At 35.2% G+C, this 23770-nt stretch overlaps 5 protein-coding genes and 1 long non-coding RNA gene across 9 annotated transcripts in view; 4 read left to right on the top strand and 2 right to left on the bottom strand.

Annotated features, from left to right (window-relative positions):
- Window positions 1–3603, top strand: LOC105166972 (pentatricopeptide repeat-containing protein At2g40720; the record flags this gene model as incomplete). The annotated part of the gene is given in 1 exon segment (XM_011086509.2): window positions 1–3603. A coding segment is annotated over 1 exon segment (2433 nt), but the record flags the coding sequence as incomplete, so codon positions are not given.
- Window positions 3351–8892, bottom strand: LOC105166973 (transmembrane protein 87B-like). Its single transcript, XM_011086511.2, has 5 exons — window positions 8429–8892; window positions 6092–7025; window positions 4936–5031; window positions 4658–4794; window positions 3351–3827 (listed from the first exon to the last, which is right to left on the bottom strand). Exons 1-5 carry the CDS (start codon window positions 8695–8697, stop codon window positions 3653–3655), a joined length of 1611 nt encoding a protein of 536 aa, XP_011084813.1. The 5' UTR covers window positions 8698–8892; the 3' UTR covers window positions 3351–3652.
- LOC105167193 (probable WRKY transcription factor 70) lies at window positions 9029–12833 on the bottom strand. The gene is given in 4 exon segments (XM_011086816.2): window positions 9029–9587; window positions 11408–11509; window positions 12251–12333; window positions 12335–12833. Coding segments are annotated over 4 exon segments (900 nt in total). The 5' UTR covers window positions 12560–12833; the 3' UTR covers window positions 9029–9097.
- LOC110012284 lies at window positions 14593–16983 on the top strand. The gene is made up of 2 exons (XR_002287379.1): window positions 14593–14896; window positions 16534–16983. It is a non-coding gene; the product is annotated as an uncharacterized LOC110012284 (long non-coding RNA).
- LOC105166971 (transcription elongation factor TFIIS) lies at window positions 18035–21122 on the top strand. 2 transcript variants are annotated; one of them, XM_011086508.2, is made up of 3 exons: window positions 18035–18340; window positions 18725–18887; window positions 19931–21122. In XM_011086508.2, the coding sequence occupies exons 2-3, from the start codon at window positions 18738–18740 to the stop codon at window positions 20882–20884; spliced, it is 1104 nt and encodes a 367-aa protein (XP_011084810.1). In that variant the 5' UTR covers window positions 18035–18340; window positions 18725–18737; the 3' UTR covers window positions 20885–21122. The 2 variants fall into 2 exon arrangements, with proteins under 2 accessions (XP_011084810.1, XP_011084809.1); XM_011086507.2 differs by having other exon boundaries at window positions 18036–18299.
- Window positions 21972–23770, top strand: part of LOC105166969 (probable RNA-binding protein EIF1AD) — a 2633-nt gene continuing 834 nt past the window's right edge. The window contains exons 1-5 of one of the 3 annotated variants that reach the window (XM_020695209.1): window positions 21984–22126; window positions 22642–22754; window positions 22911–23054; window positions 23131–23206; window positions 23446–23572. In XM_020695209.1, the coding sequence (XP_020550868.1) occupies window positions 22941–23054; window positions 23131–23206; window positions 23446–23572 (317 nt within the window). In that variant the 5' untranslated portion in view covers window positions 21984–22126; window positions 22642–22754; window positions 22911–22940. Of the gene's footprint in view, window positions 22127–22532; window positions 22755–22910; window positions 23055–23130; window positions 23207–23445; window positions 23573–23770 lie in introns of all 3 variants that reach the window. The other 2 variants (XM_020695208.1, XM_011086505.2) reach the window with 2 other exon arrangements.

The following is a 23770-nucleotide window of genomic DNA, read 5'->3' as shown; positions in this document are numbered from 1 at the left end:
TTTCCACTTTGTACTTCAAGATTCACCTTCCCTTCTCTCCTTAAAGCATGCGCTTCTCTTTCGAGTTTCCACTATGGCGGGACGCTCCAATCCACAATCATCAAAATGGGTCTCAGTTTTGATCCTTACATCATCAATTCACTCATTCGCATGTATGTTAAGTGTGGGTCGCTCTGCAGTGCAGTGAAACTGTTTGATAATGTGTCGCAATGTGAAGTTTCAGGTGAGGACGTCGCGCTTTGGAACTCTATCATTGATGGGCATTCCAAATATGGGTTCTTTGAGGAAGGTTTGGTTCAGTTTCGCAGAATGCAGGTGTTGAGTGTCAAGCCAGATGGTTACACTCTGTGTATTCTTCTTGGGATGTGCAATGATTTTCTGGGTATTTCATGTGGGAAGGAGATTCATGGTTATGTTGTGAGAAACATGTTTGATGAAGACCTATTTTTAATTACTGCGATGATTGATGTGTATTCAAGTTCTAGTAGGCCTATGGACGCTTGGAATGTTTTTGAGAAGTTGGAAAATAAGTACAATATAGCAGTGTGGAATTCCATGATTAATGGCTTTTGTGAAAATGGGCTTTGGAGAAATGGCTTGAAGCTGTACCCATTAGCAAAAAGTGAGGGTCTTGAGTTGGTTTCCACAACATTTTCGAGCGTGTTAACTGCATGTTCACAGGGTGAAGATATAGAATTTGGCTGTCAGCTCCACTGTGATGCGGTCAAGACAGGTTTCGAGAGTGACCCTTACGTTAGTACTTCACTTTTAACTTTTTATTCCAAGTGTGGATTTGTCGAAGACGCAGAGAGAGTTTTTTATTTGGTCAGAGACAGAGAGGTTGGATTATGGAATAGTATGATATCGGCTTATGTTAATTGTGGCTTTGCTAATGATGCTTTGGGTATCTACACTGAGATGCGTCGTAGACAGGTTGCACCTGATTCTTTCACCATATCAAATGCTCTGGTAGCATGCAGTATGATTGGATCGTTTTATTCGGGCACTATGATACATGGGGAACTGATAAAGAGACCATTAAATGACAATCTTGCCGCGCCAAGTGCTCTATTAACAATGTACTCAAGGCTTGGGAGTTTAGAAGATGCCTATAGAGTTTTCATTCAAATGAAGGAAAAGGATGTGGTAGCTTGGGGTTCTATGATATCAGGTAGTTGTGAAAATAAGAAATTCAATAAGGCGTTAGAATTGTACAAAACAATGGAATCCGATGGTGTGAAACCAGATGCTAATGTTATAGCAACTGGAATTATTGCTTGTGTAGGACTAAGAGAAGGAAAACTAGGTGGTTGTTTTCATGGATTGGCAATTAAGGAAGGAGTGGACTTGGATTCTTTTATAGGTAGTACTCTGATAGAGTTTTATTCGAAATGTGGACAACCAGATATGGCAAGAAATGCCTTTTCAAGTGTCTTGCAAAAGAATCTGGTGGTCTGGAATTCTTTAATATCATGTTATTCCCAGAATGGCCTCCCAGATGTCTCCGTTGCTCTTCTACCTCAAATACTGCAGGATGGCTTGTATCCAGACTCGGTATCAATCACCACCGTTCTAGCTGCAGTTTCACAGATGGCAGCATTGCTTAAAGGAAAGACCATACACGGTTACCATATAAGATTTCAGCTTCCCAGCGAAATTCAAGTAGAAAATGCTTTACTTGATATGTATATCAAGTGTGGATGCTTCACATATGCACAACGGGTGTTCTATAGCATGTCAAATAGAGATGTTGTCGCATGGAATTCAATGATGGCTGGTTATGGATCTCATGGTGAATGCCATAAAGCCATCAACTTGTTTCATGAAATGAGAAATTCAGGAATAGCCCCTGATGAGATAACGTTCCTCTCCCTTATCTACTCTTGTAATCATTGTGGTTTCATTGATGAAGGTCTAAATCTATTTCAGTTGATGAAAGAACACAGCATCGAGCCAAAAATGGAGCATTACATAAATATAGTGGATCTCCTAGGTCGCGCTGGACGCCTAAATGATGCTTGTGGATTCATAGAGAATATGGTCATTGCACCTGACCGAGGCATTTGGCTCTCTTTATTGTCCGCTTGTCGAGTTCATCGAAATGTTGAGCTTGGTGAATTGGCTGCGGACAACCTATTTAAAATGGAGCCGACAAGAGGGAGCAATTACATTCAATTATTGAACTTGTATGTAGAAGCAGGACTAAAGGAACAGGCTGCAAACTTGAGGACAATGATGAGGCAGAAGGGATTGACAAAGCTCCCAGGTTGCAGTTGGATTGAAGTGAAAAATAAGGTTGATGTTTTCTTCTCAGGGGATTCATCCTCTCCCAGGACAGTAAAGATTTATGAGACTCTTGATAGTCTTAGGAATAGCATGAAGAGAAAGGAATGTCATTGTGAAGCAGGTGAGACAATATATGAACCAGGATGAAGGATGTGCAAGTTTAGTGAAAACAGTGAGCGGCTTGAGGTCTCGCATAGCACTGTGACTGGCCGATCTGAAGAAAAACTTCTATTCCATTTCTATCTGAAATTTTATCAGGTTCTAGCTGGAAGATTTAATCCTAGAGTTGGGCAGATGGAGAATTAGCAATGATACAGCAGGCCTCATACTGCTGGTCAGGGCTTTGTTGAAGATTGGTTTCAATAGTTTGGTGAATTGCCGTGTGCTAAAGAAGTCGTAATGACAGATTGTGAAGTGCATGCAAAAATAAAAACAAAATACAAACACAAGACTGACAAAGTTGCCGTGGTTTGGAGTATGCTCCTTCGACTATGGCAGCTCAAGTTTCTCTTATTAGGACAGAGTTTCAACAGTTATAATAGTTAGCCATCCATCAAGGATTTATACTAGAACAATTGAAAAGTATGGCAGATTATAAATTTGCCTGCAAAATGTGGCATTTGATCAGATTTCACACACCAGCACTGGTGGCCTTCACAGTAGGACTATATGAGAAGCACTTTGTAATCAAGAATTGCATTAATGTTTCAAGTTTCACTGTAAATTAGCAGATACAGAAGCCGCGGCTTGTTAGATGCTCGTGTGCATATTTTATCAGACAACAAGAGCCTCACGTGCATCTATTGCAGAATGACTAAAATCTTCTTTGGAGACCAAAGATAAATTCTTCCCCTGTTTTTTCATTATAAGGCCCTTATCTTCACTTGTATTTCCCCCCACCCTCCATGCACTGTTCTGATTAGTGTACCTTAAATTCTTCATGTGATAAAGCATATACTTGAGTTCCAATCAAGATATCACACAACATCAACACTACCAAATTACAGGTAGGCCAAATATCCTGAAAACCAAAACGTAAGAGTTGCTTTTCAGAATCCATAATCTTGTATAACAGTAGTAAACTTGTAAAAGGCCTCAACAAAGTTCAGAAACAGTCAGTAAGTTACTAGATATTTCCTCATGAACTCTAGTCAGTACACCGTATCCAAAACTTTTTGCAACATGATACTGGAAATAGGGTCTTAGGGAAGGCAGTTAATTTGTTTCTCCGATTTTCACTATGTTGTATATAAATTTCTGTTGGTTCTTTACAGGGTAAAAAGGGAAGGCATAAGGAGGATCTAGTAAAAACTTATGTATATGCATAGAAGCCACAGTTAAATGAGAATACAAGGTGAAAGAGGTGTCACTCCCTTTTGTCCTCCTCAATATCTTCCCCGAGCCCAAAGACATGATCTGATGCAATTGATGTCTTCCTTTCTTTTCTTTCTACTTTGGATGCCAAGTCTCCAGCTACTATTACTCCTGCGGCAGTCAGAGAGATAGCCTCCTCCTCATCATCACCAGTCTCATACGCGTACCTGCATTAAGATGAATGCAAATATTACACCAGTCTACTAATATTAGAGCTGTTTGCTAATTATCGGCAGCTCACATATTTCCATAGTTCCACAGAAAATTCAAGAAAAGAGTCAACAGGCAATAAATCAACACAATGATGATGAGAGGTCATCCACTCAGCTCCAGCCCCATCACAATGTGTACACAGTTGTCTAGTTATTTCTTGTATATTGCATCTCGTTTTTCTTTTTTCTCGTTCTCCTAAGCATTGCTTAGTTAATGCATCTGTTGGTGTTGGTAAAACAGAAAACTTAGTGATACTTTCAAATTTCAGTATGTTACATGTGGGATTTACTTAGCCATAATAACAGAATGTGAAACACATCTCGTTTAATTAAGTACTGTAGGACGAGGGCATCTATCCAGCATGTAGTCTGAAACTCAAATATATCTTCTCCTCACAAATAATATATCTGAGGTCAAAATTTTATCTAGCCGTACCAAAGACGTTAATTAAATCCACTTCAATTATTAGAGTAAAGATTTATAGTATATAGGAATATAAATCTTCCATCTTCCATTTTAATTTCCCAGACAGAAAAGCATCGTTTTTCCTTTGTATCATTTCATATTACCACTGCACCAAATGCACCCATTGTCAAAACCAAATTATTTAACATTTACCAATACTTTTGGTATAATAGAACAAGCGATTCATAGAAATAATTTTTCAATGTATACACTAAACAGCTTAATCTTGCATTCAGAAGATATCAATTTGATAACTGCTCAACCACTCCAGTCGACAATATATTTCAGGAAAGGAGGACAAGTACGTTCTAAAATTTACCTAGTTGGATTATGTGAAGGAGCCAACAGGACGCATATAACCACCAATAACAAGAAAGCAAGCAAAGTCCAGAATGCTGGGATGACCCATGCTCTTCTCCACAATTCACTGAGGGGGTCACTAGCATTGAAATACAACTGAACGAGCAAAATGAACCAGCATTATTGGTCAAAAATACTGTAAGGGCGTCAGTTAACCAAAGTTGAGAAAGAGTTGCTATGCAATGGCCCGCATATGAATGTGATGGAGGATGGGAGAAAAGAAGTGAGCAAAACTACCTCATAGCCAATCCAAGCAACTGAAAGCAGAACTGATACTGCTAGAGCATTGGTGAACTTTCGGTAGAGCTCAAGTTTGGCCATGCTTCTTCGTATCTGAAGACAAACACAGAGGCAACAAGTTTTTTTCTGAATTTATAGTAAACATTTTCTTAGGAACAATAGCAACCCTTAATATTAAAACAAATGACCCCTGTTCAACATCAAGAAACCATAAAAAATCAAATCATCAAGAAGAAAAGAGAAAATAATTTTCTGGAGAATAAGTTCAGCTTTCAAAGAGATCCGTAAAGAGCTATGATATTCAAAATTATACAGTAGAACCAAGTTAAAATGTTTCCCGAAGATGACACAGATTATTCCAACAGCAATAATTTAATCTCCAATAGATAAGGAAACCTCAAACAACCAATGTAGAACAAAACCTTATGTTTCTTTCAACATGCAGAAACACCATGCATACTGGTACTTGTAGAAAAAGATGATACTTAAAAAAAGTTAGTTGGCTCACATATTAGTATAGGATATATAGTTAATAGACAGGAACTTCTACCCAAAAAGAATATGGTAATTATCTAATTATTTACTTGTAACTTCTTTGATTAAACAAAATAAAATGGGCATAATTTCAAATACTATCACACAAGGCGGGGGGTTTAAAGAAAAGAGGAAGTGCAGCAAAATATGAAGAGAGTCTAGCTTAGTACCAACAACCCCTCTTGTTCCCACCACATGCATGCGCGCAACACAGCAATGGGAACTATAAAAAGAGAAGGAACTGAGGAAGGAAGAACAAGGAAGAAACAGTTTCTGACACTAATGGCTCCGCATTGACCTGATAGAAATTTCACACTTGCGCTCTGATCTTTAAATACTGTGATATATAGTTAATACAACTGCAAGTTAATTCATTTAATCTGCATGTTTTCTACACCCATCACCACCAATCAGTATAATGCACAAGCTATCCCTTAATAAAATGATCCGTTAAACAGTTAAAGCAACACTATTAGCACTTTTCTTTCTACTGATTTGTGTATACACGAACAACCCCCCCAACCCCCAGTAGCACCCAAAAAACAAAAAGAAGGTAAACAGCCCATCCCCACCCTCCACCCCTGGGCCCTACAAGTAGAAGGAAAAATGGCAAAATCACCTGTAGCTTCTCCAAAGTCTTGGATAATGATGAAAAGATCCAAAGAATAAAGCAGGCATCAAGAAGTGCTACTGGTAGCACCAAGAAGAGCCTGGTTTTTCCTGTAAAGTCGTTGATATTTCCCAAATGCTCTACAAGCTCCAGGGCTTCTGAAGCCACAAAATATACCACACCCAGAAGAATTACTTTCGAGGTTATGCCTCCTAGGGTTGGTCTCATAACACCATAACCCATTGAAACCACAAGGAGAATAAGACGAGAAACAGTTTTCTTTATAGCACTGAAAGTAACTGCCGAAAGAGTAATTCCAATTGGTCTACTCCCAGTGGCATTAAAGTTTGCATACTCAAAGTACCAGAGGGCCATTTCACACATTCCCAGTCCTATCACAGCTGTGATTTGGTAATGCAGTTTTATTATATCTTTCCAGTGTTGCACAAACCGCAAAAACCATAGAACACCAAGAGCAATGTATGCTAGAGACATAAGGCCATAAAATGTCATCAATGGTGCCATCCTACCTGGTAGATAACCTTCTGGATTTCTCCAGACAGTTCTTCCATTCATTACTGTACCCTTCAGTTCTGGGTCACAAAACACAAAGTATAGATAATACATTCCAGTTTTATTAATCTCAACAGTCTGAAGCACCATATTAGCCTCTTCACTGTTTCCCTCAAATGAAACCTGTAGCTTTCTTGGCCATCCTGGGTTATCGGGATCTTGGCGGATTATTACCTCGCCAACTTTGCATAACCCCTCCTTAGCAAGAGCAGGATTGCAGCATATTGCACTGGAATTCATATAAGCTCCTCCAATCTTATCTCTGTCTTTGACCTCAACTATAATGGCCTCTACCACACCAGTACTTTGCTGCATCTCGTTCTGCTTGTTGGCAATCTCTTTTGGTCTCCTAAATGTGATGGACTCAAACCTGGAACCAATATGGCATAGAAAGTAACTATTACATTTTCCAGTCTTGTAAGATTTAACTGATATATCTGGTTTCCATGCTCCAAAGAAGCCACCACAGAGGTCTGGAAGAATTTTGATCCCAGTACACAACACACAGAGAACTGGAACTGCCTGTCAAAATCACTACAGCAAATGTCGCAATGGAACCTCAACACACTCCTTCTAAGTAACCCAACTTCTTAGCAGGAAAAAGGAAATATGCATTCTCATGCATACTTGTGTAAGTATGATTGTGTGTAAAACGAATAAAAATGCATAAGCACAAAAAGTTGATTTTTCCCATTAGAACTCTTAAACGGAGCTGCATCCATTTAATTGTTTCCATAAACAGTTTTGATTATATACCAATTTTTATAGATGTTACCACGGATAAAATACCAAAAAAGTTACATTTGAAAACAAAAACGAAATTTGATTCTAAGGAAGATAGCCTGTTAAAAAATCACAGCAAGTAAAAATCTGACCAGGAACATAACCTCCATCTGATGTTAATGTTTTGATTTCATTTCCGATGCTACATAACTAACAGATATCTTTCTAATCAGCATTGCTTCGGAAACAATAGAATGTTTTGAACCCCAAAAATTATCTCATTACTGTGGGGAAAAAGAAAAGGTCAAGTAACTGCATAAGAAAAGAGAAGGGACAAATTTGTATATTGCGCATCTTTCATGCTACGGATGGAATGCAATAAAATCTAAACCAATTCATCAGAAATTTAGGCGTTTACTGTGTTCATTTTGCAGTCAAATTGCACGGGAAGAATCCGAAGTGTGGAGCCTCATCCTTGGTTTTTGCGCCAAAATAAGCAAAATAAATGTGCAATATATACAACACATCAATCTTCTCTCAATTTCCCCCTACTGTCTTTTTGTATGATATACAGCTGCTCACACATGAAGTATAACTAGTCCCGCTAACAAGCCTCAATTAAATTTTTTAACATGCCAAAGTCTTGAAAGCCCTATGTTTGCACTAAATCTACATTTGGTCAACAGAGGCATCAACTTTGGTATCACCCAAAAATCTCTAAAACCCCTCATAAACCAACAACTGCAAAACAAGACAAAATCTCGCCACAGTCAACTATTAAACTTGTTTATAGAAACATTGAAAAGCAAAGAACCAATAAACAGAGTGTTCGTATCACAACATGCCAAACACAAACCATAGATAGAGCCCATGTCAAAACCTATCACAATAGCAAACCAAATTCAGGAAAAAAGAAGAAGAAGATCATCACCCGCAATTATATCAACAAATACAAAAGTAGAATGCAGGCAAATAGAAATGCACGGAGAAAACCACAAGAGAAACAGAAAATTAACTTTAATTCCAGCAAACCCTTAGCAATCTATATACCTAATGAAGGATTTTCCCTGAAGGGGTTTATTAGTATCATCATTGGTTGTGGTTTTGAGCGGGTCAAGATTCTTGGAAGCATACAATCCCTCACTGCCCCCATGGAAGAAGAAGGAATTAAAGCGAGGAATGAATCCTTCATTCTTGTACTCATGGATCGACGCTCTCACTCCATTTCCGCAAAATAACAACAAAATCCCAACAAATATTACCGTTCTCCTTCCATTTCTATTAAACATAAAGCATTGGATCCCTCTGCGGAATAGCATCTCCCTCTTCCCCTTCTCCCTCTATACGTATATATATACGTATAGACAACCAAAATTTTGAACCGGGCTTGTTTGGATTAGTCTGAAATTGAGAAAAAAAAAGTAGAACAACAGATGGGAAAACGGAGAACTGTTTATTCTGGTGGATGAATGATATGAAGTAGTGTTGTAAATTGTACTTTAGTCTACTTCTCCGAAGATATAAATATTATGGTGATTTAGGTCATACTTTTCCTTTTATTTACAATCAATTTTTCGAAATTATTTTTATGGATAAATTACAATTGAATTTTTTAAAATTTATTTAAAATTTTATAAATACTCAAACAAATGATTCTTATTACAGCTCATTATAGAAAACCATAATTTAATCTTACAATATTTGTCATAAGCTTATACATTAAAAGTAGAAATAATTGTCTATATAGCCAAACTGGTTAACCTCCATATGAAGCTCATGCAAACTAGTAGACCCGCATGAGTACAACCCGGACCCTCCATCTTCCTGATGGAAGCTCATAGTTGGGCCCCAAATGGGCTTATACCCGAACGGATCCGACCCGATCATCTCCTGCCATGGATCCAGTAAGTATGATATTGCATCATCACACACACCCTCACCCTCATTCTGTTTTGAACATTCTTCTTTCTTGATTTCAGAGTTTGTGGAATGACACTCTTCTTGTTTTGATGGGTTACCCGTTTGGAAACTGAGTAGGTTTGGGTTTACAGGATCCGGATCCGGAATGAGAGGCAGAGCCCTTGCTGTCTCGGTGCATGTATGGTGGTTGAAGTATGTGATTTGGTACAAAATGGGTTCCTCTTTGATTCTTTGGACCTGTTTTGTAGCTTTGCAACCTTCGTACTTGTGGGTGCACCTAAAGTAGCACCTGCACCCACCATAAAACAGAGTATATATATATATCACGAGTAATCACACTGACCTTAAGATATATGCAATACAAAAATCGTCAGGAAAACTGGAAAGACAAATTTGTCCTTCCCATAAATTTTGTAAAAAGGGGTTAGAAGATTGACGAAACAGTAATTTCACACTCCTTACTCTAAATAAAGGCGACAAGCTAAGAAAACGCTCAACTCCTTAATTTTTTTTTTAAAGTAAAATATATATAATATTGTTTTTATACACATAACATATATATATTAAATAAAATAAAAAATGAAATATAAACTACAATAAAAAATCCAAATCTAATCACAAGTTGAAGTATCCTTACAAAACTGTCACAATTTACGTACAACGTCGGAGTTAAGGATGTATACTTCCAAAGACGGGAGTGCCCCATCCTTGGGTCAATTATCAGTTGACCTCTAATGCCGTATTGCTTACGATGTCTCGAAAAAAAAATATATCATTTCAGTCCTATAATTATAATGAAATGTCAATATTAGACATGTTAAAATTAAATTTTGCAATTGATTATATAATTAAAAAACCCTTACAATTTTAGAACAATTCCGGCTAACTGTTTTAATAAAATTTAATTCTTACTACACATATTACTGAATATCATTATATATATATAAGGCGAAAATTTGACATATTTTTGTTCTATTACAAATCATTGCAAAATAAAATTATTGCACTAGTACATATCATGCATTGACAACAAATGTTGATGTTATCACTTAATATTTTATCAGTAATAGATATTTTTTCTTGTATTATTGTAGGTATTGATATTATTGAAAAAAACTTATTTCTCTCTTTAAAAGAAATTCTCATATGGACTAGGTTTGATTGAACCAAATTAATCATAGAGCAAGTGTGATACATTTATTTTGTGATTGATTATTTTTTCTTAAATGTACATCAATTACATGATAATTATACTGCACACATATCATATAATTGATTGAAATTTAATCAAATTAAGTCCGCATTAAAATTTTCCCACACAAAGACACACTATGATGCATGCAATTATTCATTATAATTGAAGACAAAGGATGATAAACTAGTATGTGGATCGTATGATATGTGGCAAAAAGCAATCGCTATGTTTGTTTTTATTTTTAAATTATCTCCGAGACAAGTTAAAACATACCCAATGTTTGCTATCATTCAAAAACACCTTATTTAGGTGTTTTAAACTGTTTTAACATAAATACATATGTATATATATACACATACATATATATAAATATATATAAAAAAGACATGATTTGATTATGAATTGACAATGAATAGTAATTTTTGTCTCCCAAAACACAACATTAAACATACAATACTTATTTTAAATTATCTTGAAAAACAAATCCAAACATACATACTATCTCTAACACACACTTATTTATCTTTGTTTTTCTCTCTCTATCTCCATAAAACACAACAAAACACTTAGAAAATGAATCCAAACATTATGAATACTTTTTATCACAAATAGAATATATATATATATATATATATATATGCGCACGCTCATGGTAAATATTTTCAAGTAGCATAGGATGAATATGATACTACTAAAAATATGAAAATTAATTTACGCACTCAAATATTAACAGATCAAATATAATATATTTGTTATGTGATTAATAACTTTTTTTAAATTATACATTAATCACATCAAATATATATCGCGCTTGCTATATAATAAATTTAAGTTTGATTAAACCCGATTTATTTGCATGATCTTATTCTTTACCTTTTTTTGTTATAAGTTAAGATATATATATAGTTAATTACCTAGGATATTGAGAATCCAAGATGTCCTTCTGTCCGTATTTCCTCCATGCATACCCATCTTCCACCACTGAACATATTTTCGTCCATGATTCACAGCTCCGTCTGCATATGTTTATGGATATATAAATCAATTAATGAACTCAAACTTAATTTTTAAACCCACACACACGCGTCAATCTGCATGTAAGTATTTTGTATTGATTGCACATAAAAAGTTTGAGCAATTTATAAATTTCAAAACCTCTTTGTCCCAACAAAAATAACAGAATCATAAACTTCATACAAAATCAAAACTAATAATACCTCGAGACACAGATGAAATGGCAAGTTACGTGGCACTTATGTATCTAACCTCTTTCTTTGTTTTATGTACATATATGCACCAATAGTTAATAATTACCTAGCTGTAAGCTACTACTAATTAATTCTCAATAAACATAAACTAAACGTGTGTATTTTATAAACACACATATATATATATACATGTTTGTGTATCTATATATATATATTTGCACGAGCTCTTAAAAATATTAATTAAAAAATGGAAATATATAATATGCAACTTCTTTGCAGTATTTAATAACCCTAATATTACTCAAACTATTGTGAAGATTTTAAAAAATATATATATATATATAATATATTAAAAGAAAAGTTTTTTACATGTACAAGAAGTAAGTAAAAATTCTATTTCAAACTGAATTTGGTTAGAAATAAATTAATAATAAAATAAATATATTATATTTGTTATGTGATTAATTTGATTCGGTCAAACTTGATTTAGTGTTGAATTTAGTAGCTGGGTATTCTTTGGCTCCAATGCAAGAAAAGAATTAATCTGACCGTCTCTTGTAACAACCCCGCCGACTTTTTAACCCCGGCTTCTGTTTGCTCTCCCCGGAGCAGGCGGATCCGCGGCAGTCAACGGCGGCGGGGTGACGTAGCGGCGCAGGAAGAAGTCAGCACGGAGAGGGTCTTATTGAAAGATCTCAAGATTTGAAAGGCAAGGTGCCCAGGTGTGACGGAGGACGATCCATGATCCTGATCGGGTATACGGAGCAGGGTTCGGAGCCGGGTCGCCGTTTCCTTGCCTTTAACCAGCTCCACTATGACCCGTTTCCTCTTTGCATGTAAACTACTACCCGTTTTCATCTGATGCAAACAAATCACACGCTGTAGTGCGTGTGAGTGCGCGAGATCTGAGGAGGTGAAGGGTTTGAGGGCTGATATCCTTTTATATCAGGGAGGAATGAAGGAAAGTTGAAGGAAGATTCAGAGGGAGAAAAAAGGTGTGGTGGGATAAAGATGAGGCAGTGACGTCATGTGCCTTGCGTCACTTGATGACGTGGTGGCTTGCTGCTCTTTCGTTGGATGGGCTCTTTTTATGGCGAAATTTCATTTTGCCCCTCCCCCCTCAATTATACGATTATGTCATTTTGCCCCCAAGCAATATTGTGAGAAATTTACATTTTGTCCTCTTCATGTGTGAAAATGAGAAAAGCTATTGTAATATACTTAAATCATTGCATAAAATAATAATTTTGTAAAATAAATTAGTTCATTTCTTAATTATCTGAGCAATAGTGTGTTTGGCTAAGCTTATAAGTTTTTAAAAAATATTTTATAAAGTGTTTAAGAACTTCTAAAATATTCAAAAAAGTATTTAAAACTTTTTTGAGATAATGACTTATAAGATCTAAAAATAAAATATTATATTTGGGCTTGTAAACAATATACTATTTTTATTTATACAAAAAGTATTTTACAATTTTCTTTAGATTTTTTAGTATTAATTAAAAAAATATCGTTATTAAAATTTTATAAGTTCTATAATCTTATTTTATTCAATTGATTTATGAGATTAAATTTGAAATAAAAATTTAATATTTTATAAACTTTAAAAATATCTTATAAAATGTATAGACTTATAAATTATATGGGATAAACTTAGCCAAGTACCTTTAAGGATCAATCAAAATAATGAGCTGATTTCTATATTTGTACATATTCCATATCTTACGGATTTCTATATTTGTACATATTCCACGCTCCAAAAAGATAAAAGTGAAAAGAGGTAAAAACTTTCGTAATATTTCGTCATAATTATATATACTAGAAAATTATATTTCTGGATCTATATATTAAGTTTTTTTCAATTTAATTATATTTATTTTAATTTTTTACATTGCATTTCATAAATTAAAAATTTCTGCAATTTTATTTTTCACGTATTTTTTTAACCCAATAACTAATAGAGTCGTTAGCATTTTTGTATATTTATTGTTCATTATTTGATGAGAAATACACATGAAAATTAAAAATTATTACAATTTGTAGATCGCAATAAATCATAACAAGAGAGATTAAATTAAAAAATACAGTAACATATGGGACAAAAAATAATTACGTTCCCTTACAAATACGTCATAATTATTTTAAGTTTCAGATCGTCATAATAAATATTTATTATACAATTGTTGATTTTAAATAAAAATTAATTACAATTATGTTAAAATTCAAACAAATCTGTTGTAATTTATTCTTCTACAGCATTGTTCTCAAAAGTGATCAATATCCATCAAACAAATGTCAAACATCAATCAACATGTTGGGTGTGAAAAGGACAATTCCAAAAATACCTTTTACAAATGTGTAAGGTATTCCATTAATATATATTAGCGTGTATTGCACGTCCAAATGTGTGTGCATGATAAATTATAATCATAAATGTATATATTTTATTTTTATTGTGATTTTGTATTTTTCATTTATTTGGAGTTTTGATGGTTATTTAAAAGAAAATTGGGTGGAAAATAGAATTAAAAAAAATAGTAAGAGAAAGAAATATATAGAAGTTGGAGGGCAAAACAAGAAAAAATTAACTTCAAGTTTGAGACAAAAATATGAAACTTTTGTTCAAATATTTTTTTTATTAATATCAATAAATTCAGTGAATTTTGAATGATGAAAGAATCTTTTTATTAGCCGGAAACAAATGTTATGAGGATGAAATGTAATTTTTTAAATTACAGAGAATTTATATGTAGTTATATTAAATTTTAGGAAAAAACGGTGTAATTTTTCTTGAGTTATTTGTAATTAGTTGACGGATTAAAGTGACAATAATAATTAAATTTGGGTCTCAAAGTAAAATTCATAAAAGGAATGTATGGTTGGAGCTGAAATTGGGTTATTTTTGGGGCTCGCATTTTTGGCGAAACTGTTTTTGTGTTTCAGAGTTTCCCTTCTCATATTCATGTTTGATTTCAAGCAAAATATAAGGCGAGCAATCAAACAGAAAAAAGCAGCCGAGGCAGATCGATCTAGGGTTCTTTGTTCTCTCGATTGATAATGAATAGCCAAGCTGCATCAGAGTCGGGGCTCTCAAAGCTCCTCAGCCCCGGCATCCGGACGCAGTCGACGACTGAAAGTAAGGCCGCCGCCTTCCGGGGCGCGGCCGCCGGCACCTCTCCCCGTTGGCTCGTTCAGGTGTCTCTATATTTCGCTCAGTTTCCAGATTGTTCTACATTTCCACGCATTCGATCTGTACATGCTGTTCCTTTTGATTAACGTTGTTAATTTTGTGCTTTGTCGTGTTTTATTTAGTGGTAATTTCCTCGTGAGGAGATCTTGTATTGCACTTTATTCATCCTTATAGATAATGTTGATATTGATGATCCATTTCACGTCTTCCTTTTTTCGTAGAAGGATTTGCATGAATTTATCATTCGGAGACGTTTTAGATGCGTTAACACTGTTGATATTGCTGATCCATTTTACGTCCTTTTTTCTAAAGGAGGATTTGCATGATTTATTACTCAGAGACCATTTTTGGCGTGGAATTGGGCTGTTTTTTTTTTTCTTTTCTTTTCCCCTCTTTGACCAATTGCTTGAATTGCACTCAACACTTAGATCAATAATATTGGACAAATTTGACATATACTGCTACTCATTTCCTGAAACAAATCCCTGAGTGGGATTTGCAGTTTTCTTTTCTTTTCATGGTGGGGGGGTGGGGATGGGGTTGTCATGTGGTTATGGACACTAGATACAGTCGAAACATTTATTCCAATCTCAATGAAGTTCCATATTAATGAATCTGTATGCAACAAAAAGATATGGGGTCGGAGGGCCTTTGGAGCTTGGTCATTGAATCTATATTCATTATGATCACAGTTCGTGCTTTAAGCTCTTTTCAATTGTTTTCTCCAATCACCACATTGCATCTCCAAATTTTATGAAATTACGCCAGATGGTGTATGTGATGTATCAAAATATCATGGGGTTGTTGAAGTGAAGAATACCATATACTGTTTGAAAAACCTACTGCATTCACCTTACATAGACTTTCTTTGGCCGCGTCCAATTACTTTGTGGTACTGTTAATTCACAAGAAGATGAATGCATATATGATTTTTCCCATCTCTGAATCTGTCTCTTGTCACCTCACTACAAGAAAAAGATAATATTAGTGGCAAACTATTAAGTGATAATATCACTAATGGCATTTATCAAGTGAAAATATTTTTTCTTTTGCCACAATATGATTTTTAAAAGTTTCAGCGACAAGAATTATATCTAAGTTGTTACTATCGATAGTTGATGATACATGTGCATTGAGAATTTAATGACAATATTTGATACTATATACGTATTACTAATTATTCTGGAATACAATTCTATTTTGGTAATTACGAGCCAATTTGTCACCAAGAAAATAATGAAAGTTATTACTGCTGCAAACAGAAGCCTCTGTCACTATGTATAACTTTTGACAATTTTCATATCATTAGTTGAGTCTTATTCAGTAACATTATCTTTCCTGTTGGGCCTTGGCGGGGCCTGTAATAAATTGATGTCCACATTGTGTTATTGGCTTGTCACTGATATTAGAATTAGTGGGGGGTTCTTATACTTGCCACATATGGAGATACTTTTTTCCAGTAAGTTCAATGATGTTAACCAAAAGAAAGCCATGATCCTTATTTCAGCACTTATAAGTAATAATATATTTTGTACAGAAACTGGCACTTTGCACAGCACATTATATCTCATTGAAATGATGAAATAGCCATTAGTCTTGCTTTATTTGACATCTGATATGGATTTTTTCTCCATGTGGACAGCCTTTCGACTGGCTCAGGAAGACATGTTTTGAGAAGTGTGACTGACTCAGAAGTGAGCAGAATGGTGAAGTCTCGCTGGTACTTTTTTCTTTGCTCCAAACATGGTTGTTGCTGATGTTCAAAACTCTGAGCACCATTGAGAGGACTAATACCTTTTGCGTATTGGTATTTCTTTTTCTTCTTTTTTGTTAGATTCATTTGGAAACAAGTTGGGATGTAATCTCTGTCTCCCTCCCTGTTTTATTCAATGTCTCTTTACAGGCTCAGATGATACTAGCTATTATATATTTTCATTTCTGATCTATCTGATCAAAGACCCCAGTTGAGTGTTTTGCTTTGGTGTGTGAAGATAGATAGAGAAACACATAGATAAGTAAGTTTGTTTTGGATATTTTGTAACTGTTTGGATTTGCTTTTTGAAATAAAAAAGTAAGAGATATGTGTTGAATGTTTGGTTTGTTTGCAGAGAAAAGATTTATGTTGAATGTTTGGTTTGTTTGCAGAGAAACAAAATTTACTGTTTATTGTCTATTTATGTTTTTATTATATGAATACATGTATATGTATTTGGACCGTAGATTTGGCGAATTGTCATTATAAAATTGTAATTGTGTTTGATAGGGAAATGATAAATAACTTTTTAATATAATTTATGAATATGATACATTAAAATTAATACACTATTCTTAACTAACGTAATCAATAAAAATAATAATGAATTTGATTCATTTATAATAAAAATGAATGCATAACCAACTCAAGACTACAAAGCCACGGCAAAAACATTCAATAATGAATGAGAATGCTAAAATGACAAAAACATTTTGCTAGAAAACTGTCCGAATCGGAAAAAGAACAAATAGTTTGATTATTTATTGAGTGTGTTTTCGTCCATCTATGTTATTGACTTATAACATGTTTTGGGTTCTCGATTACGGGCTTTTAATCTTATCATGCAAGCAAAATATTTTAACAACTAAAGATATATATTATAGGATAAATTATAATGGGCTCTTAATACATATCTCTTATGACAATCTATTGTAATGGATATTTGCTAGACGACCAATAATCGTATAGAAATATTTGTAATTTTTTCAAAATATAGAGGTATTTATAATTATAGCAAATATTAAAAAAACTCATTATAATTTACTCTATAATACATTGAATACCATAACATGTTAACATTTTCTTCAACCAATTCACAAATTTCTTCAATCTTGCTAACCTTTGACTCAATTTCCATCTTACAAATTAAATTTACTGAATCAAATCCAATCTCATAATTAATTAAAATTTATTTCCTAGCCAAATTATTTAAAATAACTACTATAAATATTCTCGCTCCTGTTCAACCGACAGCATTGTGAGCCCAAGAGAAGGCAAAGAAAGCCCAGCCCATTACGAGTTGCACGTGACACAGAATCCAAATCACGTGCCGACAAGAAGTACAATTACAACCGCCAAGATCCCTAAGACCGTTTCCTAATCAAAATTCTCCTACTCCCTAACAGGATCCTAGTCCCACCCGAATTACCTAAACATTTACCAGCCGTCCGATCTGGATATCCCTCCACACATCTTCGCCGTCAAAAATCCAAACACAAACCTGCCAACCATATATACTACTATTCCTCCTCGCAAGAGAGTGCGAAACAAGATAAACAAATACAAATCCTACTCCACTCTCCACACCGAATTTAGGGTTTCAGTTTATCGAGAACCCAGGTTGATGCCGCATTCCATTTTCCAGTTTTCGTCAGGTTTGATACCGACAACCCCATTTGTTATTTTCTTCGTTTTTGTAAGTATTTCTTCTTGAAACTGTGTTTTTCTTCGCTCTCGTTGTGAGTGTATGAGTTTTCGTCTTTGTTTTGTATTTGGAGCTCCAATTTTAGCTGCCCGTTTACGGGTTCAGTTCTTTTTAAGATATCCAAAGTATGTGTCTTTCATTCTTATAAATGTTAATTTCCCTTTGAGTACGTATTTATATGTATACAAACTGTAGAATATGGAATATGCGTGGTGTAGATTTGATTCTTGTATGTTTGATTTTGGATTTGATGTTACAAGACTCAGTTTGTCTGTAATGCAGGTCCTTGAGTTGTTTTAATTGTTGATGACATGTTTGTCTTTTCTTGCATATGTCTGTAAGGATGATTTAGTTATGTATTTATGTCTTTTATAGAGCGAAAGAAATAATGGAGAAGCAGCTGACTGAGCTTTTTGAGTCGGTGAAGATGGCTGCAGAAGCGGCTGAGAACTCACCAGGGGAGGAGGATCGATGCCTTGATGTTTTGAAACAGCTGAAGAAATTCCCGGTTAACTATCAAGTCCTTGTGTCTACCCAGGTACTTTGATGGTCGCCTAATCTTGGTTTTATGATTTGATTTTGGTGTAATTGCTATGAAATGATTGCTATAGGATGCCATTTGAAACAGACGGGCGTATCGTATGGCTTGTAAAAGTACTGAGCTGCGTACAGTTTATTCCCAAATGTGAACATTGTTCATATCTTTGAGAACGCTGCTTGTTTTACCATTTAAGTGCCATCTGATCATCACTATCTCATTTTCCATTTTGATATTTTACGTGCTATTGATGAAAAAGTTCATTTGGGAAACTGTATTTTGGATGGATGACTGTGCCTAATTGTGAAAAAAACTACTATTCCTCTTATAAGTTGAACAAGCTAGGGGTTTGCGTTTATTGCATGTTTACTCACGGAAGAGTTCCAGTGGTTGAAGGCAAATTCCTTACAAGTGTACCCTCAGATTACTCATCTAGGATTAAGTGGAAGAGTGTTCCCCATTTCAGAACATCATTGCTCCTTCACCTGGAAAAACCAATAGAAAGAAATATATCCAGTTAGCGAAAAAGCTTTGCCTCTCAAGTCTTATCCTTTTCTTCAACCTCAAGTACTTTGGTTGTTGCTTTGTAGAAGTAAAGAATTCTGTGTGGTGGCTTTTTACATAAAGTGCAGGTACTTGCTGCCCACATTATACTTAGGAATTTTGGCAGTCGGTAGATATTTCAACTTTGGATATGGCGGCATATATGCCTGCTCAGAATATATACCAGGCAAATGGCAAAATTGCTTGAACATTCTATAACATACTAATGAATGTACCTTTTAGACATGAGGCCTTCTTTCTAGCTTTTGGGAGTGTCTTCTTCCCCCAAAACATGGACCACCACTTCTCAGTGTTTGTGCTTTGAGATATAATCTTTTAACCCACAGATGAAAATTGCAGTAGTGAATTTTTACTCCCGTGAATGTGTTTGGTAGGTTCATTGGTAGGACGATTTACTTTTTCAGTGTGTTATTTGCCATCTTTTTTTACTGCTAAATTCATAGTTTAGTGCCTCCCTACGCTCATATTGCTTTTTTCAGGTTGGAAAACGTCTCCGCCAACTGACTAAACATAAGAGCGAGAAGATTAAGGCTCTGGCTTCGGATGTGGTTGAGATATGGAAGACTCTAATTGTTAAGGAAACAATGTCAAACAAGAAGAATGGGGCTGATAAGAATGGTGATACTGTAAAAGCTGAACCTGCTCGTTCAGAAAGTGAGGAGGTGAAGAATATACAGAAGAATGCGAAACCGGAGAGAGCTATTCCCTCTGCCAAACCAAATTCTGATAAAGTCCAGAAGTTGGAAACTTCGTCCACTGTCAAAATTGAGAAAGTCGGAGTTGTTCTGACAACAAAGAATGGCCTTGAAGAACATGTTGACAAGAAAGTCAAGATAGAAAACGCAACTTCTGAAGGGCGAAAACCGGCAGCAGATCCTGTAGGACCACAGAAGCTAACATCTCTCATCTATTGCAAGGACCCCACCAGGGACAAAGTCCGCGAGATTCTTGCAGAAGCCTTGTGCAAAGTCTCTAGTGAGATCAACAATGATTTGCACGACAGAGTTAATAAATGCGATCCCTATCGTATTGCTGTGTTAGTGGAGACATCAATGTATGAGAAGTGGGGCAAGTCCAGCGGCCCCCAGAAGGCCAAATACAGGTCAGTATTATTCAACATCAAGGATTCAAACAACCCGGATTTCCGAAGAAAAGTCCTGCTTGGGGACTTTGAGCCGCGTGCCATTCTTGAGCTGACGGCCGACGAGATGGCCAGCGACGCAAGGCAGGTTCAGAATGAGAAGATCAAGCAGAAAGCACTCTTTAATAGTGAGCTTGGAGGTCCTCCACAGGCTAGTACAGATCAGTTCACTTGTGGTAGGTGCAAGAAGAAGGAAACTACTTATTACCAGATGCAGACTAGGAGTGCCGACGAGCCCATGACGACATTTGTAACATGTGTAAACTGCAATAATCGCTGGAAGTTTTGCTGATTGTAGTTTATTACATCAGATTATGAGCTGACTAGGAAGTTATTCTTGATTGGTTCATTCTTTTACTTGGTGTATTTTCTGTTAGAACTACAGAACTGTTGCTAGAGATATTTTGTAGTAGTAGTAGAGTAGATTTTTTATGTTGCCCATTCGTAGTTTTATGGATTCTGAGAAGATCCTGTTGTAGTATTTCGTAGAAGTCGAGCGATTCTAAGCTTACTTTGGTAATTTTGATGTTATTTATGTGCATTTGTCATAGACATTTATGCTGTTTGCCTGCACCACAAAAAAAATTACTATTGCCCCCGTATGGATTAACCAGTGGTAAATAATTATTATTAAGTACAGTTAAATAATTTTTTTTTTTTTTGATAAATGTAAATTTTATTAAGTCGGTTAAATAAAAATTGATGCAAAAATTTAACTTATTCATCATGAAATTATTCTTATCATGACAAATATATTAATCATGTTGGTAAAAATTATAGCAAACAACCATTGCATGATTGTGGCATGTGAATATTAAATAAAGTGGAAGAAGCAAAAAAAAGTTTGCAATACATAATCCAATATGATAAAAATGACCTAAGGTTTTCATATGTACACAGGAGATAGAACAAATTGCAGTGTCCAAAAAGGTGAAATTACACTTTTTAGTTCTATAAGATGGGAGTTGACACTTGTAGTTTTTACTTTACTAAAATTTTAAAAAAAATTTAAATTAAGAAATTCAACATTTTAATTATGAATTTTTAAGGTGGTCCAAAAATTGAAAAAACTCAGATATGTTTAATTTCATGTCCAAGTTCCCATAAAAAATTAGACAGTAAGAACAGAAGCAATATGTTTGTCAATTAATTGTATGGGAAGGCAGGCAAGCAAATAAACACACGCATCGCACATGCTCTTGTCGTTTATTTTTTTATGAATACTAGTTAAGGAATCAAAATATATCAAATTTTTTTAATTTTAAAACTATTTTAAAAAGTTTATAAAATAGGGGACTAAACATGTCAAAACTCCTTTCAAATTGGACTAAAAGTGTACTTTTGTGTTCGAGGGAGTACATTAAAATCGCAAGGGCCTCCCAAACACGATTATTTTAAAAAAAAAAGGCAGAAACCGCGACTAGAGAAACCCCCCGCCTCCACTTTACTGCTCCGCCACAAGTCTCTATCGGCCGTCGGGAGCCGCCCATCTCCTTCCTTCTGGGGTTCGTCCGTCGGTTATCATCTTCAACATGTAAGTGATTTCCTCTTTCTTGTTTCCTTTGAATTTTAATTTAATATTTGGAATTACAATTGCTCGTCTGTAACCTGCTGATTTTTATTGATATGATTTGGTTCTGATTGTGGCTGAGAAAGGGAGTTCTAGGAGTGCTGTTTTGATGATAAGAAATAGATTTACTTCATGGAAATTGTTGGGATAATATGAATCCTGAATTTCGCCGCACTGTTTTCCCTTTTTTTGTGGGAACGAATTCTGTTGGCAATCAAATTGCTATTTATATGTCGAACTTTCAATTTTCTTACTTTTTTTTCCACTTTGTTTCTATTTCATGATAATTGCGTTATAGAGGTGATAAAATTTGTTTTCGAGTAGGAGATGATACCGGGTTTTAATGTCTTCATGCTCTGCATGGTTGCAGATGGTATCTCATTAAGACAAAACCATTTGGAGTTTGTGAGCTCTGTTGGGTTATTTTATCCTTATACATTGGAACAGACTGAGATTTTCTTGTTGCTTTGTTGGATTAGTGCCCTGATTTGAGGAGTCTCTTTAAGAACATTCACTTGAATTGCGTCTGGGTTTTGCCGGCTTGATTGGGTTCGCCTTCCAACCCCATTGGGCCTTGACCTGGGCATAGCAGGTTTGGTATATGGAAAATATAGGGGCATTGTGCTTGGGATAATGAAATACCTTGTATTGGAATTTCCAGATTGGCCTTTTCATGGCTACTAAGCATTTTCGTTTGGTCAGTGTTTTGTTTGTTGAAACCTTTTTCTCTTCTGTTACTATATTGCAGAAGAGAGCTAATATCAAGTAGTAACTAGACATGAGAGGAGGAAGGAAGAATCTCAAGAGGGCAATTGAGGAAGAGATGGTGACTCTTCAACAAGGTCAAAGCATAATGCAGGTTGTGGATCTGAGGGGCTCTAATCTTATTGAGGTATGGTCTTTTATTCTGGATTTGTCTAATATCGAACTTGCCGGTTATTTTACTGATTGCAGTTCTCTGTATTAAGGTAATGGATACAAAAGGACAGAAATTGCTAGCAATATTTCCAGCAAAATTTCAGAAAAGCATGTGGATTAAACGAGGTATTATCTGTGAATATACATTTGTGTGTGTATAGATATTTATAAATGTCTGAGGTGTTTAAGCATCCATTATCAATGCTAAGATTTAGTGTAATATAACAACTCACGGTTTCTAATTCAATCCCGAAATGCTTAACCCAACTTTTGAAGTTCATTATCTTTCTTGAAGCAACATGTATGACTTAATGCTTTAGATGATGAAATTTTTTAATTGCAACTTTTGATGTCTATGTGAATAGGGAACTTTATAGTGGTCGACGAAAGTGGGAGGGAAGAGGCTGTCGAATCTGGTCGAAAGGTTGGGGGCATTGTTACACAAGTACTTTACCATGACCAAGTGCGTCTGCTTCAAAAATCTCCAGAATGGTATGTACTATTATTCTACTTTGGACTAGATTCAGTATTGCTTCTGCTTTCTGCCTTTGCTTTGTGATAAAAGAATAAGATTTAGTTGAATGATAGGTCTACTCTCTTAGATGAGCTCGGCTGTCAAACAAGACCTATAATATGGCTTATTTGTGGTCGTATTGTTCTGTCTATCATGTCAGGGGTAGATGAATGTAA

The sequence above is a fragment of the Sesamum indicum genome, linkage group LG7, assembly GCF_000512975.1.
Source record: "Sesamum indicum cultivar Zhongzhi No. 13 linkage group LG7, S_indicum_v1.0, whole genome shotgun sequence".
In the NCBI taxonomy this organism is placed as follows: domain Eukaryota; kingdom Viridiplantae; phylum Streptophyta; class Magnoliopsida; order Lamiales; family Pedaliaceae; genus Sesamum; species Sesamum indicum.
Note: the sequence above shows the minus strand (reverse complement) of the source record. Positions and strands in the feature narration are given on the sequence as shown.